Here is a 12,995-nt window from a genome sequence, read left to right on the forward strand (position 1 = left end):
ATTCTTTTGCCTCACCTTGGCCCCTGAAAGCTGCAATTTATTCGCCTTTGAATGATAAAACCCCGATTCAGGATGAAAAACCCAGCTAACTTGGACAGTGCTACCCCAAGGATTTAAAAACAGCCCCACAATCTTTGGAAATCAATTAGCTAAAGAATTAGAGGCCTGCGAAAGACCTCTAGGAAATGGGATTATTTTGCAGTATGTAGATGATATTTTGATAGCCACAGAAAAGGATAAAGAATGTAAAGAATGGACTGTGAGTTTGTTGAATTTTCTTGGACTAAGTGGTTACTGAGTCTCATTACAGGGATGCCCAGATCTTGAAGAAAGAAGTAATATACCTGGGATTTGTGATTTCTAAGGAACAGAGACAGCTCAGGAATGACTGAAAAGAAGCTATTTGGAGGTCTCCAGAACCGACCATGGTAAAAGAGCTTTGAACCTTTTTGGGAATGACGGGTTGGTGCCGGTTATGGATCTATAATTATGGACTTCTGGTTAAACATCTGTATGAACTACTGAAAATAGCCAGACACAATTAATATGGGTTGATGAAGTCAAGAGGGCATTCAAAGAACTGAAATTGGAGCTAATGAGGGCTCCAACGCTGGGCCTACCTGATATAACAAAGCCCTTCTGGCTGTTCTCGTATGAAAGGCAAGGAGTGGCTTTGGGAATTCTAGCACAGACGGTCAGTCCTCATAAGCGAGCAGTAGTGTACTTTACCAAACAATTGGATGAAGTCAGAAAAGGATGGCCAGGATGCCTGCGGACAGTGGCTGCCTGAAAATTCACTTTGGGGCAAAAGATGATTGTGCACACTTCCCTTGCTGCAACTTCCGTTTTGGAACAAAAAGGAGGACATTAGCTCTTGCCATCAAGGTTCCTATAATATCAAGCAATCCTTGATGGAACAGGATGATGTAGAAATTGTCACATCTACTGTTATAAACCCTGCTTCTTTTTGGCAGTGATAAGCAGGAAATGGAGGCTGTGGTACATGACTGCATAGAAACCACTGAGATCGTGTACGTAAGCAAGCCTGACTTGAAGGAGGAGCTGCTGGAGGAAGCTGAACACACTTGGTACACTGACGGGATTAGTTTTGTAAAGGATGGAGCTCGAATGGTGGGGTATGCCGTGACCACCACAGACCAAGTGGTGGAAGCAAAGTCACTCCCTAAAGGTAACTCTGCACAAAGAGCCTAATTAATTGCTTTAGTAAGAGCATTAGAGCTTGCTGAAGGACTGCAGTGAATATCTGGACAAATTCAAAATATGCCTTTGGTGTAGTTCATGCCCATGGGGCTATGTGGAAGGAACCGGGACTTCTGACAGCCCAAGGAAAACATATTGAGCATGCTGACATGATCCTAAGACTTTTGGATGCAGTACAATCGCCTTCGGCAGCTGCAATTATGCACTGCAACGGGCACCAAAAGGGTAACACTGCTCAGGTAGTGGGGGATAAATTGGCAGATTATGAAGCAAAAAGAGCTGTGGAACAAGGTGAGGTATTAAGTTTGATTCCTGAAAAAGCTTTGCCACTACCAGACTTGGTTGATTATGATAAGGATCTTAGATTAATTCAAGATTTGGAAGCAGAAGTTGAATCATCAGGTTGGGCAAAATTAAAAGATAACAGAATAATGGTTCCCTTTAGAATATTAGGGAAACTGGTAAAAGCAGAACACGACAAGACTCACTGGGGAACTGAAGCCTTGTATAATTCCCTATGAAGCAAATAGTAGCCAGGAATTTGTTTCAAAGTGTAAAAAACATGGTTAATAAATGTGAAATATGCTCAAAGAATAATCCAAGGTAGAAAATCTTGTAAAATTTGGAAGTATTGATAAAGGGAAAGTTCCAGATCAAAATCGGCAAATAGACTTTTCTGAACTCCCAAGAAAAGGGGGGTTTCGGTATTTGTTAGTATTAACAGATACCTTTTTGGGCTGGCCAGAAGCTTTCCCTTGTAGGACTAATAAGGCTAGGGAAGTGGCACGAGTACTTTTAAACAAGATTATTCCCAGATTTGGAGTACCAGCAGTAATATCTTCAGATAGGGGTACTCATTTTTGTGCGCAAATAGTGCAACAAGTTGGTAAAGTTTTAGGAACAAACTGGCAACCATACACCCCATTATCACCCCAAACTATGTGCAAACAGTTAATCACGAGGAAAGCAGGCCTCATGAAAATTAAAACAAAGAAGGGTTAAGAGCAAGGACTGAGAGATTAATGAGAACAGAGACGATATCTTAACCTTGAGCATAGAGACAGACTGGCAGGAGTGCTCCAACAAGGATGATAAGAAGGAACCGCTTGGCTGGACAACAGAAGGGGTGAACATCCAAGGAGAAGAAATTATCCTTGAGAGACCTGTGACCATAAAAGGGAAAAAGGAGTAGGGGGCTACCTCCCCAAACGACCACCGATGACCACCCGAGACCCCTGCGCATGCCTAATATAGTTTTGCAATGCCAGCATTACATAAATGTAATAGATGAGCAAGGAGGCAGTGATTTCTCAGAAAATGTCTGAATATTCATGTCTTTAGGGTATATAAAGGATGAACTTTTGTTTCAGCGCATGCATGTTAGAAAGAGAAATGTTCCATGCGTCCAGCGCTGCAATAAAGGTGTCTGCTTAATAACACTTTGATGTTACTGAGTTTAAATTTAACTTTTTTGAATCAAGTCTGTGGGAGAAGGGCACGCGCTACCCCACTGCCATCTAACGCAGGTCCCAGGTACCAACAGGCGGAACGCACTCTCTTGGTGACTGCCAAGCTGCTGAGCGCTAACGGCGGGAAAAAACCTGCCGCCCAGTGAATGGCGTCCCTGCTCCCTGCCCGCGCTCTTAGCCCCGGCCCTCCCTCCCGCTCTGCTTCCCGCCGCCCGCCGTCGCAACGCGTCTCGGGAAGCCGCCGCAGCACCTGGGCCAGCCTTTCCCGGGCCTCCGGCTCCAGCGGCGGAAAGCCCGCTGCCCCCTCCCGCCCCAGGACCCGCAGCCTGGACGCTCCCGGCCGCCCCAACCCGCCTCCCCCGGCAGCCCGGCCAGCCACCGCCTTCCGCGCGGGAAGGTGAGCTCCGCCTCGCCCCGTCGTGCGGCCGCTAGGGGCGAGGCTTCCCTCCAGTGGGGAGGGGCCGTCCGTGCGGTGCCCCGGCTGGCTGCAGCGGCGGGCGGGGCGGGGGCGGGCTGGGAGGAGGTGGCGCCGTGAGATCATAACTGACGCAGCGCTCCCGGAAGCAGCCGAGAGCGAAGAGAACGGCGGCCGAAGAGGTGGCTTCGTGTTGGTGCGGTCGGTAGCTTTGTGGGGCCACCCCAGCCGCCGCGCTCACCTCCCCTGTCCCCCTCCGTCTCGGCTGCCGCTGGCTGGGCAGCGCCTGCCGGCGCCATGTCGCTCTTCCAGTCCGCCCTGGACTTCCTGACGGGCCCCGGGTCCCTGGGGGCCGCCAGCCGCGACCAGAACGATTTCGTGGGGCAGACGGTGGAGATGGGCGACATGAAGCTGCGCATCAAGCGGGTCATCGCGGAGGGTAAGGGCGGGCGGTGCCGGCGGGCCGGCCCGGGCGGGGCGGGGCTTCCCCCGGGCGCCGGGCCTCCCGCTCCGCCTTACCCCTCGCCCCTGTCTCCGCCGAGAGGGCTCCCGTCTTGGCAGGCCGCGGCCTGCGAAGGGAGGCCCGGTGGGGGCGAGGCGGCGGCCGGCCTTTCCGAAAGGGCTGTTGCCTTCTTGTAGCTGCTTTAATTAGGGGCCACGCGTGCCCTGGGGTAACGTAGGTGCCGCGGAAGGCGTTTCGCCAGGGTCCGGTGTAGGAGCAATACTTGCTGTTACTGTTGTCGGCTCGCTTGAGGAATACCCGTGGAGAGCCAGCGTGTTGCGTGGCGACGTCCTTGCCTTGCCTTATGATTTAGAGTAATTTCGCCTTGTAACACAACTCTCAGAGGAGTTTATGATCTCCCTAGGAGCTCATGGAAATAGTGAATTACGTATATATTTTTGAAAGAATGACAACCTATGATACTATGCCAAAGGTGCAAGTTTGCCTGTGCCGTTTTGGATTGTTTGGAAAACTGTGAAATGCAGGAAAATATATTAACTTTTAAACACAAATATCAGGAGGCAGATCTCGTTCTACCTATAGACTTTGCCAGAGTACACGTATTAAATGTCTGGGTAGTTTTCATCCTCAGTGAATTTTTGGGTAGGCATCTTGACACACTGCTTGCTAGCCTGTTTTAAAAGAGGTGCAGTGTTTGGTGTGTGCCAATTACTTAGAAGTTAGCAGAAATTTGGATCTTGTTGTGCTTGTGGTGGTCAGAGGAATTACTTTATTTCTTCAAGCAGAAGAGACATTGAAGGCTTGTCTAAAGCCTAAACTGTGAATTTCTCGGTATTAATGCAGTTGCATAATTCATTAACTTCGTACAGGTCCTTGATGTTATTTAAACACCCCAAAGCTTTATTCAGAGCTCCTTTTCATTGTTGAAGTTATTTTCTGTAGTTGCTTCTTGTACTGTCTTCTATTTAAGCAGTTTTATAAATAGATTTATTATTTTTTCTTCTCAGTAGGTTTTTGTTGAAATCTTAGTGACCAGCATGAAAGAAAAATTCAGTTCTTCAAGATTAGCTACTTCAGTTAAACCTCCAAAAATTTGCTTATATAAAATAACAGGACATAGGTCTTCATCACTGTTTTATCATCTTAAGGGCAAATAAGTTTTTAGTTTAATGCTTAAGCACTTTTGACATATGATAAGAAACCTGGCAGTTTTTTAGGTAGTAAAGTGCATTTAAAACAGTACTAAAGGTCAAGTCCTATTCTGCCTTCTGCCTTCAGCCTTTACTTACAGTTTCTTTACGAAAGATTCAGTCACAGTTGTGTGTGAAATATAAGCACTCAATATGATATGACTGCAAGGTGAATGCTAAAGAAACTGGCTGGTGCTGCTGATACCATGACATTCCTGCCAGGAGTGACCACAGCAGTTTCCAGAGAACAGCAAAGTGAAGGGCAGGAAGCTACGTTTGAGATGTCTGCTGTTTAGTTCTTGGTTCTGAAAGAAATATTTCAAGCTCTACCTTGGCAGCAGCCTACTGTTTCCCAGGATCTGACAAGGGCTTTCTAAAATGTCAGGGGAAAGATACCAGGTTAGATAACTGAAAGCAGATGGGGACATGCTTTAAGCCTAGTGTTCTTGAGGGTTTATCTGTAACCACCGCTTCGTGTTCCATGTTTATCTCAGTATTATGGTTTTATTTCATTATGTTTTCCCTGTATTTCCCTAACTGAAATTGGGTCTCTCTGCTTGCTTTTGCTGGAAAGTAAGACTTTCTAGCCAACATAGCTGGGCTAAAACAACCCTTAGGGTATATTCAGTTTAAATATAAAATAGATATAAAATATGGAAGTGCCAGCCTCTCTTGCTGTCTTCAGACTTGAATTTGTCTTTAGCATATCATTTATTTTGTTGCTGAAATTTAATTTATGTTTGAGTTCTGCAGTTGTGTTTGACATCTTCTGATGCATGCTTGCATAACTGTGGCTTACAAGCATCCCCTTCCATGCTGACAAATATAGAATCTGTTTTTCTTCTAAATGAGACCTTTCATGCCAAATCCCATACTGGAAAGTCAAGTGCTACTTTCTGAATTTAGATTTCAAATCCATGGTGAACTGTCTGTGATCTGCCAATGCAGAAAGATGGACTTTTCTGTAAGATCATATGGTCTGCTTTGTTTTCAGTTGGTGTGAACAGAGTCTGTGGACTAGCATTACATGGTCATATGTCAGCATAAGTTCAGTTGTTCTCACACGCTGCAGCTCTTTCCAGCTCTGTAGTGTGCTGTCCATCTGTGTTGGTGCAAATACACTTTGGGCTGTGCTGTAAGCTGAGACACTAGCTGTGTGGTTCACTTGGATGCGTCTCCCCATTCATTTTGCAGAAGTACCATGCTAGGGCTAACTGAAAACGTGGTGTGCTGCCGCAGGAAGCGGAGAGCAACCCCGTGGAGACGGGCTGGTGGTGATCTCTAGCACTGATACTACCTCCAAATGCATGAACAGGCTGTGTCATAGGATGGACTGAGTGCTCCTAGAATATGGTCTCCTGTATTTTCTACTTGGGCATTTCAGTAGCTCACTGCAGTTAAGAAATTTTAGAGAATATAAGTTGGGGCCTTTACATTTAATCCCTACTTGCCCTTCGTATGATGCTGGCTTCAGGTGTCATGGTTCTTCTGGATCCTCTAGTTAAGTGCACAGACCACCATGCAGTTTTACTTAAGATAGTCATTGATTATGATATAATCAATGTCACAATTGATTATGACACAATAATTACTATGACATACCTAATTAGTAAATATTAGTAAATGTAAGTATTTCACACTTTTGTGACAGAGGCCCCTCTTTTATATGCCTGTAAGTCACTTGCCAGTCTGAGTATTCTGTACTTGTCTCCCTCACAACATGGGCATCTGCTCTCACCAGGGTGCCTGCATACACATAGTCCAGCTACCTGTGATAACAGTTCTACAAATGCTTACTAACATGTTTGATTTTTATAGGGTTAGGTGAAGGTGGCTTAAACTGTAGTCAGATCCCTTGTTGTTCATGTGAACTGTGTGTGCATTTTCATGCTGACTTCTTCAGTTGACATCCTGGAGTGTCCTTCCCCTTTGTTCAGGGGTGTCAGGGTTCCTGGATTAATCTGTACCAGATAGTTGAGGGACTGAGACAGTCCTTACTGATTCAACGATGGATATAGCCTGTGCATTTGACCTCGGGGGAGAGTGGGGAGAGCAAGTGACCACAGCAGGCTGAACAGTAGTTTTCAGCAATTTCTTGTTCCTTGCTCCTGAAAGCTGGCATATTTGCACAGACGAACAACCTTGCAAATTTATTTTTCAAATGCTGGATGCTGCTGGCTTTCATTTTTGCCTGTGTTGGACAAAGCCTCTCTTATAGATCTTATGCTTGTTTACCTGCTAATGGTGACACTTAAAGATGATGGATAAGTGAATATGGGGAATTTCTTCATCTCCGCCTATACTGTAGAAGGAATAGAACCCGGTCACTGAGGTGCCAGAGTAGTCATTGGGGGACTGCCAATGCTAAAGATGGTCCATGAATTACAGGAACTCGTTCTTCATTCTGTCTAGTAATGATAGTCCAGTGAGAGGGTAAACTGATGTGAGAATATCGTGTCCGGTGACATGCACTATCAAGTTCCAAAATGACAAAGTTGAATTTTTTGAAAATCATAAAATGTACAGTTGTAATTGTACAGCTAGCTTTGGTAGGTAGCTAATTGAAGAGAGAGGCCTGTTTGCTGTATGCTGAGTGAATGTTTAATAAAATATTGCTACCTTTTAGAGCACAAATGAAAGACGGGATGATGATTTGGTAACTAAGAAAGTTATTGACAAAACTCCTTATGTGCTTAAAAATTATGCAGTCTTTAAATATAACCATGTTCTTCCTTGAATGTTTTAATTTAATGTTTTTTGTAAAAGCAGGTAGCTGTTGCATTGATGGGGTAGCAGAAACAGTTACAGCAGTTCATAAATTATGTCATACCTCTTGACAAAGTAAAAATGGAATGTGTAAAAATACAGAACCTCTATTCTAGAGATCCTTCTCTATGAAAATAGAGAACTTCATCTTTATGGTGATCCATGGAACAAAACCTGATACTTTTCAATCTCTTATAAGGTTGAAAGGATGAAGGAATCTCCTGCACGTTTTATGTTATGTGTTTGGTTAGATTAGGTTACGTTTTTAAAAATTCAGTTGACAACTTCACTAGTGGTTCCTACTACCACTCAATGCATAATGTAATATCCCTACAAATACTCCACTGCCAGTAAGTGAGACTTTAATTTTCTTATTGAGTACTGCTGTTGGGTTTTGTAGGTTGCATAGAAAAGATGAAATTATTGTGTCCTATTTAGCTCTATGAAATTTTCTAGAACAGTGATCATACTAACAGAAAAATAATCTTTAAAAAGTTTTTATTATTTCTCTCCTGGCAAGCTGTTAAATGAGATAAACCACATAAAATACCTCTATTAGTCCTCTCAGTGACTTATTTTGAAACACTTTGAGTTACTCCGTTTTTTGATATCTGTGCTAAAGATTCAGGAGACCACTTTGTCATGATTACTGTTTAAAATTACAGTTTTCATCTTTCTCAACAACTAATTCAACTGCAGTCTGATTAACTTTTGAATATACTATGGCTTTCTCTTTAATTCTTGTGCATATAGTTGCTGTTCTGTGAAGTATAGGCCAAGTCTTTGATTTTATGTGAAATGGGACAGTGGTATCTTGGTTCAACTTGAAGAATTTATATAAAACAACTCAGGCTCTTGTGAGTGGAAGGCAGTGATGGAATGGAATGAGCAGCACTTGTCCCTCAGAGCATATTGAGAAATATACTGTCTGCTCGTCTGTAATGTGTTTGAAACTTGTTTGTGTTACTGCTTTAGCCAGGTGCTCTTTGGCCTGACAACTATGCAGCAAAAGCTGAGAATAAGTGATGAAATTAGTGTTCCAGTGTGTGTGAGGTTCTTCTGCAGAAGAATCAGGGGGTTGATACCCTCCAGTGAAGTCAAAGATGGAGATTTCACTATTCATGTTAATACCCTAATGAGCAGATTCTTGTGGGGTGCTTGCCAGCTCTTCAGATATCAGTTATATCTCATGAAACACGTTGACTTTATAGTGCTGATTTATGCATGGGATAGCTGAGGGAAGTTCCAGAAAATGGCTTTTCAGACAGTGGTTAGACAAAGCAGTGAAACTTCTGTGCCGTTTCATCATAACTTTCGTTGAGACTTTGGATAAAGTACAAGTTTATAATACACTCAGAGTCCATTTACCCTTGTTTTTTCTTCCAGAGAATGGGTTTTCCTTCCCACTACATTGTTTTATTTGTCCTTGTCCCTCAGTTTAGAAAGAACCACTTTGAGTATAGACATGGGTTTTTCTTCCTTCTTGTGGATGTTAGGACTGACTTTCAGTTCCTGCACCATTAAGTCTTTAAGGCTTTTTGGTATGACTTAATACTAGTCCTTTATTTTTTTAATAGAGAATTTTCCTCTCAATAGAATTGTATTTTGCAAATAAGACAAAATTAATCTTCCTTATGATGTGCCACTTTGTTCAGTTGTGCCACCATAAGAAGGAAGTCCTATCCCAGATGGTTAACGTAGTTTATCTGTATGCTGAAAAAAGCCAATGAAAATCAGGATTGAGATATATGGAAGGGAATTCCCTGAAATCTCGCTTTTTTTTTTAAAGGTACCTGGGTAAAAAAAGGAAATATAATTTCTAGTTCCTCTTTGCTTAACTATCCATGTATGCTTCACAACTTTCCAATGCTTTTGTTGCTTATTTTACATATGAGACTGAACAATTGAGAATAAACCAGATATACAGTTGTGTGAAAAGCAGGGAACAAGCAAGTTCTGTAGCAGGCATTTAACAGCTGTTTTTCATGTGTGTTGATTTCTTATGCTTCCTTTGAGCAACAGGCATGAGCAAAAGAATAAGAGCACAGAAGAGGAGAAACATGATGACAAAAATGCATTATTCAAACTGAGCCGAGTGTAAAACTTTCACCATGAAGAAGGAATCATTCCTTAGAAAGGTTAAGGAATAGGCTACAGACTTCATTTTTTTTGGGAGTTTAAAAAAGCTGTCGTGAACTGAAGCCATGTATGTGACTTGTTATAAGCTGCATTCTGACAAAGTGAAACTTGTGTCTGTCATTAAAGTATCAAAAAAATGCTGCTTTAGACTTCAAGGCTCCTTCAGGATTTTGAGTTACAGGCAATATTATAGTTTACCAATTTTTTTTTTTACAGTTTTCAATTTACAGATTTTACAGTTGTACAGTTTATAGGTACAACCTGATGGGCTCTGCAACTCCTGGATCCACAGGATGGTGCTAATGTAATTAAATGCTGATTTTTGGATATTCATAAAACTGGGCAGCAGAGGCATGATAACAGTCAAGCTTCTGTGCACATTGGTAGTTTGATTTGCTGGCAAGTGTTTGGAGTTACTATGAAGGAAGGAGGGCTCACATCAAGTCAAAGAAGTTGCAACAGCCTGTGTTGTAAAGGATGAACTGATAGTTACTCTGCAAACTATATGTGAGGCAGATGTCCTGGAAGTGGGGAAAAAAAGATGACAACCCCTAAAGAACAACTGAAGCACCCTGACCTAGCAGCATTCCAGTTCACATTCCCTTTACTGTAAATGTAGAGAAGTTTTTGAACATGATGCAGAACAGTGCTGTTTTTTAAAGCCTGTGTTTCTCAGTATAGCAGTTTCTCCTTGCAGGGGAGCTCTGAAAGTATCAAGGTGTTCTACCTCTCCACGTCTGAAGGTTATGGGAAAAAGTCCAGATCTTTGAGTTTGAGCCATGCTTCATTTTTAAGGCAGTTTCATCTTGTTATTAGGACTTTGCAATTGTCACAAATTGCATGACTGGACTTTAAAAGACATGCTTATCAGTTAAGCAAAAATTAATTAAACTTAAATATATTTGGCAATAATGACAGAGCATCCTTTCTGCTTTGATTAAGGTTGTTGCTTGTACTCTGATAGAAAAGCATGTGTCTGCTTGCAGGTAAGATGCACTGTAACTTGTAGTCCAGGCTCAAATTAGTGTGTTTCAATCAAGCTACTCAAAATTGATATGGGAACAAATCTGGTCAGTATTTGGGAGGGGAGCGGACAAGTCATATCAAATAGTTATAAACAGGAAGTTATTCATACCATCCCTTTCTCATGACTAGTGAAGTGTGTAATGAAATAATGCATCACAGTAGCAAGCAGTTTTATCTTGTGCTTGGTGTCCCTGTTATGATGCTTCACTAGTTGACAAGTAGGAAAACTGTCATTTCACTGAAATGGTTTGTCTGAATAAATGATGAAGATGGGAAAAACAGGGACAGGATAAAAAAACCTGACGTGTTTTAATTCCAATTTGATTGGTAGTACAGTGAACTTATTTGATATTATGTGATGCCTAGGTTTAACTCAAGGGAGAGGCAAATCTCATGACTGGAAAAGGTCTTCTAATTTTTATAAGAGGCGGATGAAGTACTGACAGGAGCAATGCCTGTGGGCTGTGGTGGTGTAAGGATGAGTCTAGAGTGCTCACTATTAAAGCAAATGAGGTAGGGTTAGTTCTCTGCTAGGAAAGGAAGTCATCAAATGGTCTCAATGTGGCCAGGAAGGTGAGACTGGTATGCTTTGTGGTCTAGCGTGTTTCTCTGGGTCTGCTATGGGGCAATACTGGCTGTTGTACTTCGACTACTCCATTTTCATGAATTGGTGTGCTCTATAGTGAATGTCTTATGTGTAAGTTTGTGTCTACAGAAAAGAAAGAAACCCAGTTTTCTTCTGCCATACTTACTCTGGCAGAAAATAATTATCTGAGACCATTCTTGAGAGTTTGGGCTGTGTTCTGAAGATGGGAATATGAAATGCTTCAGCAGTGAAACTTGCCTCAGGTCAGGTGCTTGGATGGGTGTGTACATATGGTAACCTGTATGGGGAAATACTAAGATTTTGCTGATAAAAAAAGCTTCAGAAAATTGACTTCAAACCATCTACAGATGTTTATATGAGTGGAAATAATGAGTGAGAACACCCCAAGTAAAACTACATTCTTTCTACACCAGGAAAGAAAGCAAAGCGGTCCTTCTGCTCTTAACTTACATTTTGTCATTTGCCTCAGTTGGGTCTACTATACAGGTGTTCATTCATACAGGTATGTTGATGTAGGGGTGTGATCGTTGACTGATGTGTCATGACTGTGAAAATTGTTGACTGTGAAATCATTGGTGTGGTTATAGTTAAGCAGGTGAAACTGCTTTTTTTTTTGTGGTGGTGTTTTTTTTTTCCAAATTATTTTGCAAACTACATTGGTCAGAGGGCCTGGTGTAAACTGTTAGGCAAAGGAGAAATTTTGCCAGTAAAGTTGTCCCTATTTAGGGTATATAAAAACTGTTTTAACAGACTAGCTCTACAAGGAAGCCAGCATCAAACCCTAAATGAAACTGCTTTTAATAATGAAGCAGTAGGACTAATTTTGCCTTTCAAGAAAGAATTGTTTTCACCAGTAACAGATGGCTTTAAAAAAAAGTAAATTATAAGTACCTTCACAACTTATTGTACCTCTTTTGATATCCCAGAAATCTATACATGTAAAATTGGTATCAGCTGTAGTGCTGCAGTACTAGTGAACTGATCACCACCTGGAATGAACAGTGTTGTATGGAACTGAATTGTGTTCAGGTGAAACAATGAAATGACAGAATGAGAAACTTGCTTAAAACTGATGTTTTGACAGGGGCATAGCTGTAAAGGATGACATTAGCGGCCACAGCAGTAAAATTCTCTATAAAATGGGTGCAATGAAGTAGGAATTTAATCAGGCATGATACCACTGGCTTTCGTTTAGAGTTCTGAAAAGTTTAATGCACTTAACTCTGTGTTTAGCATTTCAGTACTTGATTTTAAGGTACAATCGCTGAAATAAAAGCGTATCTTTTAAGCTACTTGTGTATTCTCAAGCTATCACTAATTTAATGATATTTCTACCTTCAGCTTTCTCTTCTAATACATCTGTTTATAGGTTGTGAGATCCTACTGCATAACTATGGCTAGGAGCATTGGTAGTAATGCCACCATTGAAAGGGTCTTAAAGAAGACACTCTTCATTACTTTTCCTTTGTTAACCCATGGTATGAAAATAAATAAACGAAGTATTCTGCTAATATAAATTAGCATAAAAGTATAAAAATAAAAAAATAAACGAAGTATTTTGCTAATATACACGTTGAGTCTCACCAGCTTTGAATTTGACTTAAGCAAAATCTTAGTTTGGACACTTTGTATGCAGATTTTACTGGATTTCTAGAAAAGGTCAATTATGCTTCACTTAAAGTCAAATAGCTGTGCTTTA

The 12,995-nt window shown here is 41.7% G+C and overlaps 1 protein-coding gene across 1 annotated transcript in view; it reads left to right on the forward strand.

The window, feature by feature from the left end:
* Positions 1–3,402: 3,402 nt before the first annotated feature.
* The window catches only part of GAK (cyclin G associated kinase), a gene marked incomplete at both ends in the record, with an annotated part of 73,055 nt that continues 63,462 nt past the window's right edge, over positions 3,403–12,995 (forward strand). The window contains one exon of the mRNA XM_082012892.1: positions 3,403–3,544. Coding sequence (XP_081869018.1) covers positions 3,403–3,544 — 142 coding nt within the window. The remainder of the gene's footprint in view (positions 3,545–12,995) is intronic.

This window comes from Phaethon aethereus (genome assembly GCF_964289735.1).
Source record: "Phaethon aethereus genome assembly, chromosome: Z".
NCBI classification, from domain to species: domain Eukaryota; kingdom Metazoa; phylum Chordata; class Aves; order Phaethontiformes; family Phaethontidae; genus Phaethon; species Phaethon aethereus.